The sequence below is a fragment of the Chiloscyllium plagiosum genome, chromosome 7, assembly GCF_004010195.1.
Source record: "Chiloscyllium plagiosum isolate BGI_BamShark_2017 chromosome 7, ASM401019v2, whole genome shotgun sequence".
Classification (NCBI taxonomy): Eukaryota; Metazoa; Chordata; class Chondrichthyes; order Orectolobiformes; family Hemiscylliidae; genus Chiloscyllium; species Chiloscyllium plagiosum.
The window spans coordinates 49,597,547-49,621,075 of NC_057716.1; the positions used below are offsets into that span (position 1 = coordinate 49,597,547).

Below are 23,529 nucleotides of genomic sequence, written 5' to 3' on the forward strand. Positions count from 1 at the left end.
GGTCTGGCGATGGAGGAGTCCAAGGACCTGCATTGTCTGGCGATGGAGGAGTCCCTCCTCCCTACCTTTTATCTTAGCCTGCTGGACACACTTTCCTCATTCCTGAAGAAGGGCTTATGCCCGAAATGTCGATTCTCCTGTTCCTTGGATGCTGCCTGACCTGCTGCGCTTTTCCAGCAACACATTTTCAGCTCTTCCCTCATTTCACCCATTTCCCCGAATTTGCAACTGTGTTGCCTGATCTAAACAAAACTCATTCAACAAAATAAATTTAGGAAACAAGTAATTTAAAGGAAGGGAAAAATCTAAGAAAATAAACAAATTACAGAAGGTCCTTGATTGACAAATATCTGACTTAGGTGTGTTCATACTTTTGAACACCATCCCATTTGGGTGAGTAATTTTATATGTCTGACATACAAACATTTCCTGTCCTTACGAATGGCTACTTTATATTGTCCTGCCCTGTATTCCGACTTGCATACAAATGAGCTTGCGAATGGACTCTAAAATGGAACCTGTTTGCACCTGGGGATGTCCGTGCACAAGTACAATTGCAATTGAATGTGTATGAATTGATTTTACACAAGTGTTAGTTTTTCTTATGTGAAACAGATTAACTGGATCCTTCTTTTATAATTTAGGGAATATCTGGGAGATCAGGACCACCTGGTCCTCAAGGCCCTCCAGGTGAAGGCATTCAGGGACCTAAGGTATCTACAATCAATGCCATAAACAAAATTAAATGTTTTGTGGAGTCGATGATCACAGAAGAGTTGTGATTTAGCTTTTAGCTATTAAATTTATCATTGTTGAATACAGAATTGAAACTAGTATTGCCATTAATATGATCCTTATCTACCAGGGGGACGTAGGTGTACAAGGATTGCCAGGACCTCGTGGACCACCAGGAGAAGGGCTCATGGGACCTAAGGTAAATGGCCAATTTGTGGTCTACCCCTTGTCCAGTGGCCAGATTGACACCTACCTATTGACAGGCAAAGCTGTCCCTTTCCACCAGTTGCGTGCCAGCTGGGGATATTGTCACTGTTAATTACAAGATGATGCAAACCTCCTCAAGACAGTAGAGTCTGATCTCTCCCAGAGCAAGTTAAATGGTAAGTGGGTTATGGACAGCGAAGAAGGTTGTCTCTGAGAACAGCGGGATCTTGATCAGATGGGCCAATACGCCGATGAGTGGCAGATGGAGTTTAATTTAGATAAATGCGAGGTGCTGCATTTTGGAAAGGCAAATCAAGCCAGGACTTAGACACTAAATGGTAGTGTTGCTGAACAAAGAGACTGTGGAGTGCAGGTTTATAGTTCCTTTAAGGTGGAATCTCAGATAGATAGGATAGCGAAGAATGTGTTTGGTATGCTTTCCTTTATTGTTTAGAGCAATTGAGTATAGGAGTTGGGAGGTCATGTTGTAGCTGTAGAGGACATTGGTTATTGTAATATTGGAATTTTGGAATTTTGGAATATTGTGCAGTCTCCCTCCTATAGGAAGGATGCTGTGAAACTTGAAAGGGTTCAGAAAAGATTTACAAGGATGTTGCCAGGGCTGGAGGGTTTGAGTTGATGGGAGAAGCTGAATAGGCTGGGTCTATTTTCCCCAGAGTGTTGGAAGGGTGACGTTGTAGAGACTTATAAAATCATGAGGGTAAATATACAAGGTCTTTTCCCCAAGGTAGGGGAGTCCAAAACTAGAGAGTGTAGGTTTAAGGTGAGAGGGGGAAAGATTTAAAAGGGACCTAAGGAATTGCTTTTTTCATGCAGAGGGTGGTGCATGTTTGAAATGAGCTGTCAGAGGAAGTGGTGGAGGCAGATACATTTATAATATTTAAAAAGCATCTGGATGAGTATATAATAGGAAAAGTTTATAGGGATATGCGCAAGGTGCTGGTAAATGAGACCAAATTAATTTAGGATACCTAGCCGGTGTGGACGAGTTGGACTGAAGGGTCTGTTTCTGTACTGTACATCTCTTGACTCTATGACTCTAATTATCTGTGGGGCATATACCAGGCAGAATGTGAGATGTACAGACACCATCTGGATCATGGAAAGTACCAGGCAGCTGGAGAATCTCCAGGAAAGCCACAGGACTCTGCCCATTTCCCTGCAATTGCACCAGAAAGAGAAAATGCTGCCGGTCCCTTCAGAAGTAATCACATGAAAGTTAAACATGCTCACCCTCTGGCAGCAAGGTGCTGCAGAGTCAGGTGTGGGATCTCACTCCACACAGAGCAGGTTAATATTAAAGCAAAATTAGATGGTAGTCATATGCAACTGGAGCATGATACAAAAAACTGAGGAAAACCATGGTAATGTTAAAGTGATCAACTCTGACATGACCTCCCTTCCTTATGCAGTCATGTAGATTGTCTGAATGTTGTTGAGATGTTTCGTCAATGATGTACAATCCAAATGTATCAGCCTCAGCTTGGACATGACCGATTCCTCAGAACTGAGGGTGAAGACCACATAAGTCTAGAAGTAAAGTATGGGGCTGGATTTTCATAGAGGATGCAGGAAGCTGAGTTGAAATGCTTTACAAGGGCCACGCCATGCCCATATTTTTGTTCTAGAGATGGAGGGTGAGATAGATTCAAGTCCATTGTCTCTGGAGGCAGGCCTGAGCTGGAAATGGAGGTAAGCGAGTGTTCGTATCTAATCCAGTTAATAAGTTGTTAAATATCCAGGGGTTAAAAGTAAGAAGGCAAATTGATGTTGAGAACTAATTAGGTAAATTGCATTCAAATATATACAGAGGAGAGTTAGTATGGAGGAGGTTGAATTTTATGGTGTGTGATTGGCTGAATTAAAACTCTAACTAGAAAGCCTGTGCTTGGACCTTGTTGAAAATCATTTAACTTCCAGTGAAAAACAGTGAGTACCAAAGTAGGCTGGTTTAAAGGCCCACGCCAATTAGAATGCTAGCTTTGTTGTATTAAAGGCTATTAGGCAGTCAAGCCCTCACTCCTCATAGCATCTTATGCCCCCCCTGTTTGATCCATCACCTGCCCATGTGTACTTATAACCCCAAAGCCATCTCATATTTACATGTTACTCAGTTATCCCTATTATACTCCCCTATGTCACTTCACACCATGATTGCTCATGTCTCAATATCATCTTGCTATATCTATGCCCCCATCACACCCCCGCCCCATCTATGCCCCCCCATTGTTCCCCCATGTTTCCTCCGTTTCCCCTCTTATTCCCTATGCTCAGTCACATCCCCCTACCTACTCCAAGGCTCCCATATCGACTTCATTCCCACCTCGACATATAGTTATTTACCTAGAATTCATTATGAGCAAACCATAGGAGCTATGTTCAAACAAATATACTGAAAAATATTCATTTGTGACCCCATCCAAAAATGTACATTCCCTCAAGTGGTCACTTGGTTTAAAAACAAATGAACATTTATTTCACTAAATTAAATAAAAGACATTTAATACTTCCAGTAACCTCTTGCATCTGTCAATCAAACAGACTTCTACTGAATAAGTGTTCATGGACCATTTTAAATTTTTACAAGCATTCATAATAGGCTCAACTATTATAACAAACCTTATTAAATCTAAACAATGGAGTCAATTGAAATTGGATAAACTAGTAGCTATTCATTTTTCTAATTTATACCTGGATGATCTGCCAAGTAATGCATTCCAGCTGCAATTGTGTATTTTCTGTAAGCTGCAGACCTTTTATTTTAATTTTAAAGAGTTGGGGATTTACATTACTTCAGATATGATATTTAAACATACCTTCAATCTACCCATCACAAGCATTTATGCTTCCTCTACATAATCACAGGTTCCACACTGCTGGCTTAAACAATCAGAGCAGCAAAAACTGAATGTACTCAACAGTGTAATCAAATGGCCTTGCGGAATTCAAGTTTTACATATATATAATTCACAGCTTCCCGTTCCCCTGCAGCAGAATTGGGATCTGCCACAAATTATGCATCTAGTTCCAGCCACCATTTTCAAAGGTCTCCCAAATCATTTGTCTAAAAATTTGGCAGTGCTACCACGACCAAAAATGTTACAAAATTAGTTTTGAAAGGTTTTGCTATAAATAACAGGTATGTTAACAAACTGAAGCAAATGGTTCAGGGTCAATTGGAAGTTTTAAAAGGAACTGAATCAATCTTTGTTGAGAAAGGGAAATTAGACTATAGAGACACTCATAACACTGATGGAATTTTTCAGAGGCAACAGAAGATGAAACATCTTTGTTAAATTAGATGATATTGAATGATGATTGATTAGGAGTGATGTCAATGTAGATGGAGTTGAATGCTTCCATAACTTTATTTTCCACCATCTCCCCCACGCCACCCCAGCAAGGTTGGGGGAGATGAGGCATTTAATCAGGTAGGAGGATGTGGGTAAGGGCTTGCCACCTTACTACTTCTAACTCTCTCCTAAGAGGACTTCTTGCCTGGACACTAATTTTTTATTCATTCATTGGATTGTGGATTATGGGTGTCACTGGCTCAGTCAATAGTTATTGCCTATCCCTAACTGCTCTGAAGAAGGTAGTGATGAGCAGCCTTCGTAAACTGCTGCAGATGGTGGACTGTGCTTAAGAGAGTTCCAGGATGTTGACCCAGCAATAGTGAAGAACCGGTGATATATTTATAAGTCAGGATAGTGTGTTTCTTAGACCAGAACCTGGTGTTTATATGTATCAGCTGCCACAGTCCTTCAAGGTGGCACAGGTTTGAAAGGTGCTGTCAAATAAGCTTGGGTGAGTTTTTGTATCTTGTAGGTAGCACACACTGTTGCTACTGAGGATCAATAGTAAAGGAATGAATTTTCAAGGTAGTGGATCGAGTGCCAATCAAGTGCCTTTGTCCTGGATGGTGTTGAGGTTGATTGTTGCTGGAGTTGCATTCATTCAGGAAAGTGGTGAGTATTCCATCAAATTCTTGACTTGTTTTTTGTAGATGTTGGACAAACAATGAGGAGACAGGTGGTGAGTTACTTGCAATAGAATTCCTAGCCTCTGATCTATTGTTGCAATCACAGTATTTCTGTAGCTAGTCTAGTTCAGTTTCTGTTCAGTGGTAAATCCCAGGGTGTTGATAGTGGGGGATTCAGTGCTAGTGATAGAATTACCATTGAATCTTAAGGAGAGATGAATAAAGTCTTGTTTAAGATGGCCATTGTTTGGCACTTGTGTGGCACAGATATTACTTGCCATTTATCACCCCAATCCTTGATATTGTCGAGGTTTTGCTGTATATGAGCTTGGGCTGCTTCAATATTTGAGGAATTACAAATTTGCTGAATATTGTGCAGAATCAAAGGCAGAAGATCCTGAAATCAGCATTGTCATTTACTTATATTGCAGGGTGACCGTGGACTGCCGGGAGAAAGAGGACAGAAGGGAGGAAAAGGAGATATGGGTGATTCTGGTTCTCCTGGCTTGTCTGTAAGTGTATAATTGTTCCTGTATTGATGTGTCATCTTGGTATTTAATTCTAACATTCTCCTGAAAATGAAGAATCATAGCATCACATTCTCTGCAAATGAACTCCTTCAAATTTATTGGATGTTAACTGATGGTTCCTTCCCATTTCTTATTGTAAACAGTGACTAACTTGTTCCACTCGTTTTCATGTTTGGAATTACTAGTTGCAGGGTGATTTCAGAGCATATGATTGAAATCTCATTCAAAAGGGAAAGAGAAAAATCCTGGCTTTCCTTTTTGGGCAGAATTTTCTGACTATTGTGACATGATTGAGCATGTTTTTTTCTTTCATCTAAAGTGGAATAAAAGATAATATCAGGTGGAGTAAAGTGCTTGAAATAGCAAGAGGCTTTGTATAATTCTTTTGTTGCAATACATTTATAGTAACGTCACTTTATTGGAAGTATCACTATTTTAAAATGTTATTAATTTTTTTGGAAAAATTTTAGATAATTTTCATTTACTTCATAAGATTTATTTTTAAACATCACAGAAGTAATAAATTAAACTTGATATTCATAATTTGAAAGCAGACAGCAAATGAACCATTTGCAGAATATCAGTAAATCAAGAACCATTGAGGAAAATGTGTATGTGAAATGTTGGTTTTCCTATTGCAACTTTCATGGGAAATCAGGAAACAGGCAAGTATCTAGATGCGAGCTGCAAAGTCCCATGGGTAGCATGTGGATAAGACACTTTTAGGTAAATTTTCATCCTCACCACATGAACAGCAAACTGACAAACTAGCATCTGCTTCAACAATCCATCTGATTTTCATTCTGGTGTTTGGGCAATAACATCTGTACTATGTTTCACAGATTACCGCACATCCAGTGAAAATAAAAATATTTTAGAATGTGAGACATGCCAAGGTACCATACAGTCAAGCTGGTACAGACTAGATCCACAGACTTTGATTACAACTTAGACTGTCATCAAACATTGATGTAATCTAAGTTTTCAATTTTGAGTAAGATGTTAAAATTGTGTCTTCTATTATTTGAAACGAAGATTAAAGGTCTCATAGCATTAATGAGACAGAAAGTTTCTGTGCCTTGTGAACCTTTTGCACACAATCAAATGAAGGTTAACTGGTTATTTCATTATGATTTGTGAGATTTTATTATATGTTCAAGTCTTCTTATGCTTTGCTCATTACCTCTGTTAAACATTGTGAAGTACTTTGAAATTTATACATATAAAAGTCTTCCTTTGAAGATCCACAGAATGGGGATAATTTTAACCCATCCAGTTGAGTAGAAACAAAATGTATAGGGGTTAAAATCTTCTGAGTGTGCTTGCTACAGTGGTTGGGAGAAGTAGGAGTACTCCTACAAGACTCGAAAAGAAACCATCCACCTGCCTTTCCTATCCTTGATTACAGTAGACTCTGACCCCTCAACCTCTCAACAGCAGTTCCCACTGATGTTCTCCTGCCATGTGAAATCCAGCCCCTGTCCACCAACCACTTTGTTATTTCATCAAGAGTCTGCACTGTTACAGAATGATAAAATAAATCATCTGGCTCTGATATCTTTATTCCAGATCCATCATATGTGTGAACTCACTTCATGCAATGACTATTCTCTAACTTAAAATTACCTTCAATGATTTGGCAGTATTTGGTTACAATTATATCAATAGGTAATCAGTTAAACTACTATCTTTTTCTAATATTAATTGTTTTTATTTTAATTATTTTTATAATGATTTCCAATTATTTAGGGTAGACCTGGAGTAAAGGGTGATCCTGGATTAACTGTAAGTACCAATTTACACTTAATGCACCTTTCAAAGGCATCCCACAATGTGTCATGTATTATTTGCTAAGAGAGACAGTGGCACTGTGGATGCGAAATTGAATATGGGATAGAAATCAAAGATTTTTGGTGAAAATATGTTTCTCATAATTGAGGAAAAGTCTGTTTTTCATGAATTTACATTAGTTCCAATGGATGTTTTCATGTATATTAGTGGCCTAGACTTGGACTTGGGAATACAGTTTCAAAGATCAAGGACAACACAAAACTCTGAAATATAGTTAGTAATGTGGATGATAAAAAGAGATCTTCAAAGAATCCAGATGGATATGAGAAATGGGCAAATGAAGAGTTGAATTTTCAAGGAAGAATGAAGAAAGACAATATTAACAAAATGATACAATTTTAAAGTGAATGCATGCATGTAAATCTTTTGAAGGAAGCACTAAAAGGTGAGTAGTCTGTTGAAAATTATGTGGGATTCTTGGCCTTATTAATGCCAATTTTGAATAAAAAAAGCAAGGAAATTGTGCTCAGCTAAAGCATTGTTTTCAATCTGAAGGAAGTTTGTCAAGGCCTTAGAGTGCAGAAGAGATTTATGAGAACATGGAGAGACTGCTGTCCTTATAGGAGAGAAGGCTAGGAGGAAATTTGATGGAAATGTTTAAAATCATGAATGATTTTGACAGAATGAATATGAAAAAAGTTATTTCCAGTGGCGGAAGGTTTCATAAACAGAGGACACAGTGGCACAGTGGCACAGTGGTTAGCACTGCTGCCTCACAGCGCCAGAGACCCGGGTTCAGTTCCCGCCTCAGGCGACTCTCTGTGTGGAGTTTGCACATTCTCCCCGTGTCTGCGTGGGTTTCCTCCGGGTGCTCCGGTTTCCTCCCACAATCCAAAAATGTGCGGGTTAGGTGAATTGACCATGCTAAATTGTCTGCAGTGTTAGGTGAAGGGGTAAATGTAGGCGTATGGGTCTGGGTGGTATACGCTTCGGCGGGTCGGTGTGGACTTGTTGGGCCGAAGGGCCTGTTTCCACACTGTAAGTAATCTAATCTAATCTAATTTGAAAGTGATTGACAAACAAAAGGGGAGGGGCTTGAGAAAACTCATTCTTTTACACAATGAGTTCTTGTGATCAGGAACGCAAAGGTGATTCCGTAATATATTCATAATTAATCAGATATATACTTGAAGAGAAAAGATTGCAGCGCTATGGTATAAGAGGATGTCAGTAGGGTCATACCAAGAATGCCCACTATGATGAGCTTATAGCTTTATTGTATTTTTCTATGATAAAATGCAACCTTTTTGATATAAGTTAATTGCCATTTCTAGGAATAGTGAATTACAAATATATTTATAACTTGTGAGAAAACCATGGGTCCCAAAAATCTGCAGGCCATAATCCAAGCAGCAATCTGGGACCAAGTCCAGTGGTATCCTCCTGTACTGTCTTCATTGACATTTCAGCAGTTAATAGTAAGGTTCCTGTTTCACATATGGCCACAACAAGGATCCATCTGTATTCAGAAAATCCTGAACATAGCTACCTTTTGAGGCTGGCAAGGGCTACCCCAAGCCAATGAGTCCAAAACCAAGTATTTTTTAATAGAAGTTTTAAGGAGTGAAGCCAATTTGCCTTTTAAAAGGCAAATTGGAGAACTCTAGAAATGCTGAGGACCTTATTTAACCAGATCAATGCCATTTTCCAACAGATGGCACAAGACTCTCTTGAAAATGACAGCATGAGTCCAGCAGACCCTGCAAGGAAATTTATTTTTCCTCATAGTAATTTTGCTATATAACAGCATGCTGGATAACACTATTTGTTCAGAATTGGTATTGTACATGGATTCTGAGCATTCAGTCAACTGAATATACAATATGAATGTTCTGATCTACTGGTTATGTAGCTGGACCATTAACCCATGGGTTTCAAATTCAAATCTAACCACAGCAAGTTATGAAATTAGTTATTTGTGGGATAATGTTAGAAATGCTGAATTGTTTGTAAAATCTGATACTTCGCTAATGTATCTCACCGAAACTAACCTGGCACTCTGTATGTGACTATTACATGATTGATATTGAATACCTTGAAGGACAATAATTAATGCTGTTTTGCTAATTTTACTGACAGAAAGTACACAAGAAGTGATATTTGAGAACAAGTTAGTTTAAATTGAGAACACATGGTTGTCACATTTGTAGGGCATTGCCTTAGCCATTCTGTCACTTTAAGCTTTCTGAGCATTTTCAGCACTTAAATATGGTCAATATTTGTGTCATTCACATTCACGTTTTTTTAATGTCCCCAACAGCAAACTGAGTAAACAATTGGTAAGATAAGTCCAGATATAAATTAATTGAGCTACTTTATTTCATAACAAATGAACATAAGACCCAATTCAGATTCAATTCAGTTAGTTCATCATTATTAGTTCATTGTATAATTGCATTCATCTAATAATACAAAATAACAATTACACTGCTTCTCCATATCACAGGTTGTGTTTGATTTCAACAAGATAATTTTTACCTAGACCCCTGCAATCCATCATTATCACAGCCTTTGCTTGACATGACTGTCATTGTCACCTTTACTGTGTCTTTACATCTGTCTCTGTTGGCTAGAAATGAAGTCCTTGAGACTTCACAACATAAAGGCTCCTGATTGTTTATATTCTTTAAAGAGAACATCCTAATTAGTACACTATTCACATGTCACCCAGGTGCCTTCTTCTAACTCTGGCAAAATCGTATATTCATGTTTTTATCTATTTTGGTTGACATGCCCATCAAATGGAGAAATGCTGGAATGACATGATAAATAATTTTCTACTTCCCACATTTGTTGTGAGCATTATGTATTCTCAGGTGAGATATAGCACTAACCAGAAGCAGATCAAAATATGCTCTACTCTGCTTCCATTTTCGAGCTGAACAATGATATCTATTGCATAAGATATCAACCCCTACTGCATCCCACCTCTACATATGTAACATTACAAATGTGTAAAAATATAGAAAATATTCAGTTCCTAACATTTTCATTCTCCATTTTTGTGATCACAGTTCCTGAGCAAATTCACAAACTGCACTTTCTAAAAAAACATTTTCCAGGACAAGCTTATGAATATTTTTGTCTTGTATCTTATTGGTACAGAGGTTTTATTTTAAAAAATCATTAATTATTTTCATATTTAATTTATAAACTATAATTAGAGAGAGGACATCATCAGAATGATAAAGGAAATCTGTGGTAAGTTGTCTGTCATCTTTTATGGCCTACTTACTCTTTTTTTAATGTTGTCATAGTACCATCTATTCTAAGTAGTTGCAATTGGTAAAACCATGCAATGAAGGTGATAGTTACCTTAGAAAAGAAAAAAAAGTAGATTTTCTTCCAGATATTATCAAACCAATAAGGAGAATTATTTTTTAAAATCATCTTGGGTGTCGGGAGAAATTATGATTAACTAATTTATTGGAGTTTTTGAGGGATTAACATGCACAGTGGATAAAAGGGATCCTGTAGATGTACCATACTTGGATTTTCAGAAGGCATTTGTTAAGAAGCCAGCTTTGATGTGGTTATTGCAGAAAACAAACTCCCATGGTATACTGGATAACATATTAGCATGGATAAATGATTGGCTGGCTGACAGGCAGAAAACAATCAGTATGCATCAGTGGATCTCTGTCTGCTTGGCTGGATGAGATAAGCAGAGTCCCACAGTTGTCAACATTTTGCAATTTACATCAATTATAAGATGAGGTAGCGAAGGCATGGTCACTAACTTCACAGACAACACAAAGATAAGCAGGAAAGTATGTCGTACAGTGGATATTAGGAGGATACAAACAGATCTAGCTAAGTTGAGTGAATGGGCAAAAGTTTAGCAGATGGGGTATAACATGGGTACATATGAAATTATTCCCTTGGCAGGAAGAAAGAAAGGCAGATTATTACTTCAATGGAGAATAACTGCAAAACTTTCAAGTGCAGAGAAATTCAGGTATTCTAGTGAATGAGTCACAAAGATTAATTACACATGTACAGCACATAATGAACGAGGTTAATGTGATGCTTTCGTTTATTATGAAAGAAATTGGTCATAAAAGTAAGGGTACTTTGTTTCAATTATACAGGAGATTGGTGTAACCACATCTCGAGTTCTGTGTTCTATTTTGCTCTGTTTTAAGGAAGGATATAAATGCATGGAGGCAGTTCAAAAAAGATTTATTAAATTGATGCCTGGAACAAGTGGGTTGTTTTATGAGGATAGGTTAGACAGGGTGGATCTGTTTCAGGACTAAGGGATGGCTGTTTAATAATTAACAGTTGCTCTTGTGGGCAGAAATTAGTTTTTTTTTCTCCAAGAATTGTGAAATTTTGGAAGTTTGTCTCAGAAGGTGGTGGAGGCTCGGGTCATTGAGTACTTTTAAGGTGGAGTTGGTTGATCTTTTTTGTTAGGTAGGGGAATCGAGAGTTATAGAGGAACATGAAAATGTGGAATTCAAAATACAAACAGATCAACATGACCTTACTAATTGACAATGCAGGCTCAAGGGGCCAAAAGAGCTACTTCTGCTCCTAATTCATATATTTGTATGCCTGTAACCATTTCTGAACTGTTCTATCGATAAATGTACACTATGTAATAGAGTCATAGAGATGTATAGTATGGAAATAGACCCTTCGGTCGAATTCATCCATGCCGACCAGATATCCCAACCCAATCCAGTCCCACCTGCCAGCACCCAGCCCATATCCCTCCAAACCCTTCCTATTCATATACCCATCCAAATGCCTTTTAATTATTGCAATTGTACCAGCCTCCACCACTTCCTCTGGCAGCTCATTCCATACACGTACTATCCCTCTTTCCCCTCTCACCCTAAACCTATGCCCTCTAGTTCTGGACTCCCCCCATCCCAGGGAAAAGACTTTGCCTATTTATCCTATCCATGCCCCTCATAATTTTGTACACCTCTATAAGGTCATCCCTCAGCCTCCAACGCTCAAGGGAAAACAGCCCCAGCCTGTTCAGCCTCTCCCTACAGCTCAAGTCTTTCAACCCTGGCAACATCCTTGTAAATCTTTTCTGAACCCTTTCCAGTTTCACAACACCTTTCTGATAGGAAGGAGACCAGAATTGCATGCAATATTCCAACAGTGGCCTAACCAATGTCCTGTACAGCTGCAACTTGACCTCCCAACTCCTGTACTAAATATTCTCACCAATAATTCCTCTCCATCTAAACCCTTAACACTATGGCATTCCCAGTCTATGTTTGGAAAGTTAAAATCCCCTACTATAACCACTTTATTATTCTTACAGATAGCTGAGATCTCCTAACAAGTTTTTTTCTCAATTTCCCTCTGACTATTAGGGGTCTATAATGCAATAAGGTGATCATCCCTTTCTTATTTCTCAGTTTCACCCAAATAACTTCCTAGGATGTATTTCTGGGAATATCCTCCATCAGTGCAGCTGTAATGCTATACCTTATCAAAAACATCACACCCCCTCCTCTCTTGCCTCCCTTTCTATTCTTCCTGAAGCATTTGTAACCTGGAACATGAAGCCGCCAGTCCTGCCCATCCCTGAGTCATGTTTCTGTAATTGCTATGATAGCTCAGTCCCATGCTCCTAACCATACCCTGGGTTCATCTGCCTTCCCTGTTAGGCCCCTTGCATTGAAATAATTGCAGTTTAATTTACTAGTCCTACTTTGTCCCTGCCTGCCCTGACTGTTTGACTTGCTTCTGTTCTCAACTGTATCAGTCTCAGGTTGATTTCTTTCCTCACTATCTCCCTGGGTCCCTCCTCCCCATCTTACTAGTTTAAATCCTCCTGAGCAGCTCTAGCAAATTTCCCTGCCAGTATATTAGTCCCCTTCGAATTTCAGTACAATACGTCCTCCTTGTACAGGTCACTTCTACCCCAAAAGAGATTGCAATGATCCAAAAATGTGAATCTTTCTCCCATACACCAGCTCCTCAGCCATGCATTCATCTGCACTATCCTCCTATTCCTGCCCTCACTAGCTCATAGCACCAGGAGTAATCCAGATATTACTATTCTCGAGGACCTCCTTTTTGAATTCCTGCCTAACTCTCTGTAATCGCCCTTCAAAATCTCAACCTTTTCCCTTCCTATGTTGTTGGTTCCAATATGGACAATGACCTCTTGCTGGCCACTCTCCTCCGTGAGAACATTCTGCACCCTCTCTGAGACATCCTTGATCCTGGCACCAGAGAAGCAACACACCATTCTGATTTTTCACTTCTGACCACAGAAACGTCTGTCTATACTTCGAACTAGAGAGTCCCCGAACACAATTGATCTCTAGGAACCCGACGTACCCCTCGTTGCATTAGAGCCAGTCTCAATGGCAGAAATTTGGATGTTCGTGCTATATTTCCCTGTGAATCGATCACTCCCTACATTTTCCAAAACAGCATACCTGTTTGAAATGGGGATAGCCATAGAAGACTCCTGCACTAGCTGCCTACCTCTCTTACCTTTCCTGGAGTTAACCCATCTATGTGACTGTATCCGAGACTTTCCCCCCTTCCTATAACTGCCATCCATCACATACCATTGCTGTTGCAAATTCCTCATTGCCTCTAACTGTCCCTCCAACCGATCCATTCAATCTGATAGGATTCACAACCAACAGCATTTATTGCAGATATAATCCGCAGTAGCCCTTAAATTCTCTTTAAACTCCTGCATCTGACAATAAGTGCATATCGCTCTACTAAAGGCCATTATTGCTCCTTCACAATCTACAGACCCAGAAAATAACACCATCATTTCCTCTACAAAATACTTCCTCAGGTGAAATTAATAGTTATGGCTTATATTTTAAGTTTAATCAAGAGACATATCTCAAAAAACATATAATCAAGAAAGAACCCACTCTACTCACTACTGCAGATTTTCTGTAGTTCTATCTCAATTACTTTCCAAATTGTTGCCTGGTTTTTAGCAATGACAAGAAGTTTATATGGAAGCTATTCACCAAAGCATTAATCTGTTACTTTTAACAACAACACATTAGTTATTAATAATTTTAGCTTATTTAACTGTTTTAAATATAACTTTGATACGCTGACACTTCTTAAATAGTATCTATTTTTAATCAATGCATTATTTCAATTCTTACTTTACAGGCTGTGGAATTAAATGTAAAGAACGACCAATGGAACTTGTCTTTGTGATTGATAGCTCAGAGAGTGTGGGTCCAGATAATTTTGAAATCATAAAAGATTTTGTCACTGCACTCGTTGACAAAGTAACAGTTGGTAGAAATGCCACCCGAATTGGTCTTGTACTCTACAGCTTGGAAGTACGATTAGAATTTGGTCTAAGTCGACACCTTACACAACAAGATGTCAAACAGGCAATCAGGAAAATGCTATACATGGGAGAAGGCACGCATACTGGAACTGCCATTCGCAAAGCAACACAGGAGGGATTCTATGGAGCCCGACCTGGTGTGAAGAAAGTTGCTATAGTATTAACAGATGGACAGGCAGACAGAAGGGAGACTGTTAAACTGGATGTTGCTGTGCGTGAGGCTCATGCTGCAAATATAGAAATGTTTGCAATTGGTATTGTAAATACCACAGACCCAACTCAAGCTGAATTTTTACGTGAGCTCAACCTAATTGCTTCAGATCCTGATACTGAACATATGTATCTCATTGATGATTTCAATACTCTTGCAGGTTTGTGATTTGTTTTGCTGTATCACCACTTAATAGTTTTTTTCTAATAATAAAGGCTTTAAATACAACATTTTACTATGTTCACACTTAGGTGGAAAATGGAATAATTACTAATCAGCTAAGAAATCAACAGTATCATAGTATAAAACCAGAGATTAAGCTTGAAATTTAAACTTAGTTGTATTAGAAATACTAAAAGACATTGTTGTGTCAACTTACCAAAGCAGGAATATGTATTTGCAAAATTTAGAGGAGGCCCCTCTTAAGTCATTCAAACACATCTACTAATGGTCACCCATGGAGTGGCACCTGTAGTAAGGTCAAAAAATTCATGAACTTGACTTTCAACAATAAAGAATATAAAAGAAAGAACTATGGATGGTGGAAATACGAAATAAAAACTCAGCAGTTCTGGCAGCATCTGTGGAGAGAGAACCAGAATTAACATTTTGAGTCCAATATGATGCTTCTTTGAAAAGATATTTATGGGTCCTCCAATTGTCCAGTCATAATATAATGTGATTATTAAATTTATATCATTAGGCTCTGTTGGTTAAAAAGGATTGATAAAGACTTAGTTGGCATTGAGGAATAAAGGACTTTACTAATGGGAATTACAAGAAAAGTGTTTTCCTTTCTTCCATTTTTAGCTCTGGAATCAAAATTGGTCAGACAGTTCTGTGAAGATGAAAATGGTGCATTGATTTACAACCGTGTTAGAAATGGAGTAATAACAAATAGCAGTCCATTATATTATGTTCCTAGTTCTACACCTACCAGAAATAAAATTGAGTTAAGTTCTCCAAAACCTACACAAACAATTGCCTCTGGGAAGGTGAAAATAACTGCGCAAGTGAAACCATCTCTATTTGGATCTACCTCAACTGGAAAGTTTACAAAAGTCAATAAACAGGTATCAGTTGATCTTATCTATTCTGCATTCTTAGTTTACAATATGAAAGAAAATGTATTCATCAACATGCCTCTTCATAAAGTGGAGCTGTTGGCAAATGTTTTGGATGTATCAAGTCACATAAAAATTTGAGTAAATTGACAGAGATTGAAAATGAGGGGCTTTTTAAATGTCAAAAGAAAATAGTAGAACTATTGTCAACAATAATTTTGATTGCAATTTAATTGTTTTCTTCACGTACACAATCAGTTATTGATGTCTTGCATCATACAGATGAACCAAAATCCACAAGCACATGATAAGCAGAAAGAAGATTACAAGTTTCAAGTTCTTTCATCTCCTTCAAAGGGCAGTAGCTACCTGTCAACCAGTAAACAAGTACCAGATCTACACTCACAATTAGTTAAACCAGTGAAAGAATCCACAATCTCCCCAACAGTAAAAATTCCAGTTTCAGGTAAGATTGTATTTTTACATCTGCAGCATAAATTATGGTTGAAGCCTGGAAACTGAAATGATTAAAATGTAATATGTTTACCTGAGATGGGTTTGAATTTTAGCACTGGGTTACTAGGATAATACAAGAATACTGCTTTAACTGATTTGGAATAGTCTCAAAGAAGTGCAATAAAATAAATACAGTTGTTCGGCGCTAAGCTGGAAGCTTTGCTTAACAATATTAAATTGTCCAAGGAAAGCTGGTTTGAGTATTGCATTATGGTATATTTGAGATTTGGCATTATTAGCTCAAAGAAGGAGGGATATTTTTCAACACCAGAAAACATCTGTTTGCAATATATAAAATCCTGGACAATATTTATCTTTAACTCAAAACAGCAAAAAAGCAGGTTCACCTCATTATTATTTGGCAATGTAAACAAAATGCATGCCAAGTATGTCTTAAGAAAAGATGTGAGAAGACCTTTAATATGTAGATACTTCTTTGACCAAAGATGGGGAAGATATATACTGCCCTTGATTCTATTTGACTTTTATAAAATGTTATGATTCCAAATATAAAATCTACAACAAGTTTGCATTGATAAGTGATTATTTTTCAAACATATCTCAATTATTTTGGATTCTAACAGTTGCAATTTGTGTTCAAATATTCCACTTACCTTTTTTCTAGACCCTCTCTGTCAGCTCCATTTAGACCAGGGAACCTGTCGGGACTATATAATTAAATGGTATTATGACAAACAGGCCAATGCCTGCGCACAGTTTTGGTATGGTGGCTGCAGTGGAAATGCTAATCGTTTTGACACTGAAGACAAATGCAGGAAGACCTGTGTAGTTTCCAGTACAGGTACGACCTTTAGGCTTTAAAGTACATTTTATGTATTCATTTTAAAAATAGTTTATAGGATATGATGATGAAAACATTACAACAATGGAGTACAAGATAAGATCATTCTCTTCATCATTATTGTATCATTAGGCTTAGATTAGTTAAATAAAAAGACAAGAATAATCCACAGTAAAAATACTTAGTTTGAGGAGAACCAATTAAAGTAGTTTGAGGGCTTGCCCCGAGTTAATGGAAATGTAAAATTGGCAGGCATGCCTGCAACAGAAAATTTGGACTGCTTTTAAAGAGGTGTTGTTTCAAGCACAGACTAAGTACATTCCTACAAGGAGGAAAGTTCAGGCAAGCCAGAACTCCCTGAATGATGAATAAATAGAAAATAGGAAGAATCAGGAAAAGTACATATATGCAGATGTCAGGTTGATAGGACAAATGAGAAGCATGGTGCATAAAGGAAATTCAGAGGGTAAGTGAAAAAGGAAATGAGAGGCAAGAAGAAAGTATGTGAAGAAACTGACAACTAACCTAAAAGGGAATCCAAAAATCTTATGTAGGTATATAAATGGTAAAAGAGTAGTCAGAGGAAGTTTGGTGCTAATCAGGGACCAAAAAGGGATTCTATGCTTGGAGGCAGAGAGCATGACTGAGATACTAAATGAATACTTTTCCCTGCTAAAGACAGCTGAAAACTGTGCCATCAAAACTGTAGTGAAGGAGGTGATAAATAAGACAATGTATAGTTTAAAAATTTAATAAAGATGAAGTTTTGGAACAATTGACTGTTTAAAATTGATGTGGCAGCAGGACCAGATGGGATATATTTAAGGATGCAGAGGAAATTAAGAATAGTCATTGCAGAGGCACTGGTCATAATTTTGCTGACCTCCTCAGATCCATGATTCATGCCAGAAGACTGGAAAACTGCAGGTGTTCTTTGTTTAACTTTACACTGGATTTTGAACTAGCAATTGTCAGTCAGTTGAACTTCAAAGGTGAGAAAGCTTTAGCCAGTGTTAATCCAGACCAAGGTAAATTGTGACTTGGACAAATGTCAATCCATTAAGAAAAAAAAGCATAGATTTATTAAAAGCAAATCATGTACAATTATATTGACTGCATGTTTGATCCTGTAACAGAAAATCTGATGAGGGTAATGTGTTTTGATGTGGTGTTATCGGGGCTTCCAAAAGTGGTTTTGAAGAGTGCCACTTAATAAGTTTGATGTTGGCTAAACAATAGGAAACAAAGAGTAGTGACACCAGTAGGGACTGGTGGAAAGTATATAGGGGTGTTTTCAGGGGCCAACACTAAGGCCACTACATTTCTTTATTCACATGAGCGATTTACTCTTGGGTGCACAGTCCACAATTAGAAAATTTGCAGATAGCGCAAACTTGGGAGCCTTGTGAACTGTGAGGAGGATAGTGACAGAAGTTGTGTAGACATAGCAAAAAAAACTCACTCGAAGCTCCAGGTCACTGATAAGTCCTTCTCTGAAATAGATGAGAAAATGGGTTTTTCACTAAACACCGCTATATTGTTGAATCCAGGCCAGAAGTATACAAGCAAGCAGTAATCAATGTAAAGTGATTGCACTCATTTTGCACCACAACTTATCAGAAACAGAAAGATATGTGAATATATTCCATTCATAGAATCATTGAATTTTAAAGTACAGAAGGAGGTCATTTGATTTTTGGAATACTTAATAGCAATTTGGCACAGTGGCTCAGTGGTTAACGCCACTGTCTCTCAGCACCAGGTACATGGGTTTGATTCCACCCTCAGGCAACTGTCTGTGTCGAGTTTGCATGTCCTCCCCATGTCTGCATGGGTTTTCTCTGGGTGCTCCGGTTTCTTGCTAAATTACCCATAGTGTCCAGGGATGTGCAGGTTAGGTGGGTTAGCCATGGGAAGTGCAAACTTACAGGGATAGGATAGGAGGGCAGGTCTGGGTGGGGTGCTCTTTGGAAGGTCCCATTCTCTAGCCCTATCTCTGTAGCCTTCTAAATTCATTGCTTTCAAATTTATATCTAGCTTCCTTCTGAAATATTGTTTGAATCCACCTCCGCAATTGTCCCAGGCAGCAAATTCCAAACTACAACAACTCTGAGTGGGGAGGTTTCTCCTCATCTCACTCCTAGTTCTCTTGCTGACAATTTTAAAATTGTAGCCCCGAGTCAATGATATACTAATTAGTGAAAACAAAATATATTCATAATTTTGAACACTTCAATAAGGTTACCTCTTAACCTTCTCTGTTCCAAGGAGAAAAATCCTAACTTTTTCATTTTTCCTTGTATCTAAAATCCTTCGTTCCTGGTATCATTACAGGTGTGTCCAGGTCTTTAACATCCTTCTTTATTTAAGGTGCCCAGAACTGAACACAATACTCCAAGTGTGGTCTGACCAATGATTTGTAGAGGTGTAGCATCACTTCCTTCCTTTTATACTCTATGCCTCAAATTATAAACTCAAGGATCTTATAAGCCTTCTTAAGAATTGTTTCAACTTGCCTGGCTACTTCAGAATTACACACCTGAATCCCAAGGTCCCTCTGCTCCTGTATTACCCTCAAAGTTGTACCATTGACTCTGTTTTGTCTTTTCATGTTTCTATAAAAAGGCATTAATCCCCATTTCTTGACATTAAAATTCACCTGCCAGGTGTCTGCCTTTTTGGCCAAATTGTCAATGTCCCTTTGAATTTGCTCAGCGTCTTCCTCACAATTCACCACTTTCCCTAGCTTTGTATAATCTCAAATTTAGAACTTTTGCCTTCTACACCCATCCAAATTGTTCAAATAAATCAGAAAAAGCAAGGGTCCCAACATCGATCCCTCAGGAATGCTACTTTCAACTCCTCTTCAATCTGAGAAATTCCATCGATACCTCCCTCTGTTTCCTATCTTTTACCCAACTTTTAATCAGTCTTGCCAAGGACCCATCAATCCCAAACATTTCAAATGTACTAACTAACCTGCCATGTGGCACTGTATCAAATGCTTTCTGAAAGTCCAAATATATAACATCCACAGCACTACGGTAATCCACTGCCTGTGTCACCTCATCAAATTTATCAGACATGACCTGCCCTTAACCATGCCACGTTGACTGTCAAATATTAACTTATTTTAAGTCATTGTTGCAGGACAGCAATGTCATCAAACCCTTGAATCCATTACATTGCTGTATTATGCAAGTCTGTCCTTTCTCTTAACAACAGAATCCTGATGGTAGACAAAATCAATGTACAACCCAAATTATATACGTGGTGTGGTTTATCCCATTTACTGAAAGAGTGTCCAGCCTTCTATGACACATGCAAGCAGTATCTCACAATGAAACACTGGATAAAGATATGCAGACAGTCTAATTATCAGGAGCAGGCCAAGATGTAGTAAAAAGCTCAACACATTAACTTTGTCTGAATCTTCTTCATGTGAAGTATGTTACCAATGTTACACCCTTAAAATACAAACATGTGTATGAATTTCAGGAAAAAACTTTATATAGCCAACTTATCTTACTAACCTTACATGTGGTCAATTTCACACACTATTGAAGAACTGGAGCATATACAATGATTTTGTTTATGTATCCCAAGAAAAGTGGCCAACACAAATTGCACACCAAAGTTGACGCATGTCTAACCACTACCACTAACCCATTACACATCCTTGATGAGATTTTGCATGCAAATGTCACTGTGTGGTAAAGACTACATATGACAAGTTCACTGCCTACAATGGATCTGAGATTTGAGAGGAATAATTTCAACATGGTTCTTCTAGTTAGACAGCAGAAACTTTCTACATTGCGCAAACAGCCATTTTTGGTTTGCATAAATCAGCTGATATGACATCAAAAATTATGGACAAGTGAATTAAATCCATGCTTGATCTCTCAAATCTACATCCAGATCAGTTTGAACCATTTATAACTTCTAGGGTGATGCATCTTAAAGTTGATGCACGGTTTAGTACAGGTCATCCTCATAAATGTAGTGTACACAGTACAGGACAAGCTCGAAACAGACCTGGACACAATGGACCCCACAATGTCTGCAAGCCATCGTGCCAATGATCCACCTCCATCATTTGTACATCATCCTTTAAAGGAATATGCTTGATTAGACCAAATGGAATTGCCTCTTTTCAAGTTTTCTTATGTAATTGTTGTTTAGAAAGATTACAGATAAGAGTTTTTAGTGGGTAACCTCCATTGCTCTTCATTAAATCTTGCTGTTGTGCATAACCATGTTTTGAATGTGCTTTAGCTTTGCATCTACTGGAGATGCATGGTGTTTCACTTTGAACAAGTCTTGCGTAGTTCTTCCAGGTGGTTGTGTTGCTTCACATGCGCTCATGTTAGTGGAAGCAGTAGGATCCTAATTCAAGGATTATGGCCTGATTTGGTGACATATAGAACTATTAGTGTTTTGACCTAATGGTTATACCATTTAACAGTACCATACATTAAATACTTTAATAATTTTGTTCCCTTTGGAGGAATAGCCATGACTCATTTGATGGCATATTAGCCCCTAAATCACAAGATTTTGGGTTCAAGTTCCATCAGGAGTTGAGCACAAAATTCAAGATTGACACTCCAGTGCAGTACTGAGGGAACATTTTCAGAGGAGCTATCTTTTGGATGGAACATTTAAATCCAGGATCTATCTCAATGCTTGGAAGGATGTAAAAGATCCCATGGCAGTGCAAAGCTGAGGAGGAGTGTTATCCATGGTGTCCTGTCCAGTACTATTATTTCAGTCAACATTACAAAAACAGGCTATCAGGTCATTATCACGTCACTATTTATAAGAATTCACTGAACATGTTATAGAGATGATGTAAAGCTTGCCTTCTTTGTTTTTATATTATGACGTAACTACATGTCAAAAATTATTTAACATTATTAAAATGCTTTGAGACATCCAGTGACCATGAAAAGTGCTGTATAATGGAAGCTTGTCCTTTCTCTTTTAACAACAGATTCCTGATGTGAATCCCAGAAAAATTGTAATTCAGCAAGTCTTAATGAGATAAAGGAAGACAACAGAAAACAATTATTGTGTATTTGATACATTATGAACAATATTATATTTTGGTAGTTATGCATTAGATTCAAATTGTACAAAGCTGTTAATACAGATGCTACTTTTTTGTTATTTTTCTGTACAAATGCAATTCTCAGGGCTGAAAATGAAAAATAGAAATATTTTACAAAATGTCCAAAAGACTATCTTTGCAATAATTGCGGATCAAAAATATAGAAAAGATTAGGAAAGATATTTGGTTTTCATTTAAGGTTTTGATTTATATTATGCTGAGAACATTAAATTGACAACTTGCAAAGAAGGAACACTTAAATATTTACAGCTGAGAAGATGAAGTTTTATCCTAGAACTCTAGCCTTACTATTTCTGATTTGTTTCTCTTCAGAAATTATTAAAGTGGTATAAACGATGAACTTTAAACTGATAATTATCACTTTTTGTGCTGTTGCCTGATAACGACTGAACTATATTTCTTTCATGTGCACCACAGTAAATTGCACAGTTGATGAAATGTTATGAAATCTGTTCATTTCATGTATTAGAGCTTTATTAGGATGGCTGCAAGTACAATAGTTGGAGACTAATAATAAAAGTTGGCCAACGTAAAAGCAATAAAAACATATGTATAAATGGGAGATGACACAGTTCATATTTTGCAAAAATACGGGATTATTAAAGAATTGTTCAATGACATTGTAATACGCTTTGTTAAAAGATAGATCTGAATATGTTTTGTGATGCTACACATGGACAAGTGAATTTACAGATATGTTTTTTATCATTGATATCTTAAAAATGTATTGTAGGGATAGATTTCATAATGTGACTATCCACCTCAATTCTATAGTGCTCATTGGAGGACTACACTGGAACATTGAAATATGGTGCCAAGTGGCTGCTGATACTGGGAATTAGCATCAGCAAAGGTTTGAAACAATTTCTTTGTTTTGGTTTTTGCAAATTATTTGCACTTTGAAATATAAAGTGTGACACTTTGAATACTGATGGTTATGTCAATGCCTTCCCACTCAATGGGCAACTTGCTGTGCAGTGGATGTTGGTGCTTCTGCTGTGTGAACATCGAAGGATGAACTCAATGCTGCTTTTGTATTTCTTTAGTTCCACCAATTCTGATTGATGATTGACATATTCGAATGTACTTCAGCAACAATTTTATTATATGGGAAAGCTGTTTCTCATAGAAGAAACACAGATAATTGTCAGCATTGTACTGGCC

At 37.7% G+C, this 23,529-nt stretch overlaps 1 protein-coding gene across 1 annotated transcript in view; it reads left to right on the top strand.

Annotated features, from left to right (window-relative positions):
• col28a2a (collagen, type XXVIII, alpha 2a) overlaps positions 1–23,004 on the top strand; it is a 127,710-nt gene extending 104,706 nt beyond the window's left edge. The window contains exons 28-37 of the mRNA XM_043694493.1: positions 645–713; positions 866–934; positions 5,377–5,457; positions 7,225–7,260; positions 10,491–10,527; positions 14,452–15,009; positions 15,660–15,922; positions 16,196–16,379; positions 17,055–17,231; positions 22,228–23,004. Of these exons, the coding sequence (XP_043550428.1) occupies positions 645–713; positions 866–934; positions 5,377–5,457; positions 7,225–7,260; positions 10,491–10,527; positions 14,452–15,009; positions 15,660–15,922; positions 16,196–16,379; positions 17,055–17,231; positions 22,228–22,235 (1,482 nt within the window). The 3' untranslated portion in view covers positions 22,236–23,004. The remainder of the gene's footprint in view (positions 1–644; positions 714–865; positions 935–5,376; positions 5,458–7,224; positions 7,261–10,490; positions 10,528–14,451; positions 15,010–15,659; positions 15,923–16,195; positions 16,380–17,054; positions 17,232–22,227) is intronic.
• Positions 23,005–23,529: the final 525 nt, after the last annotated feature.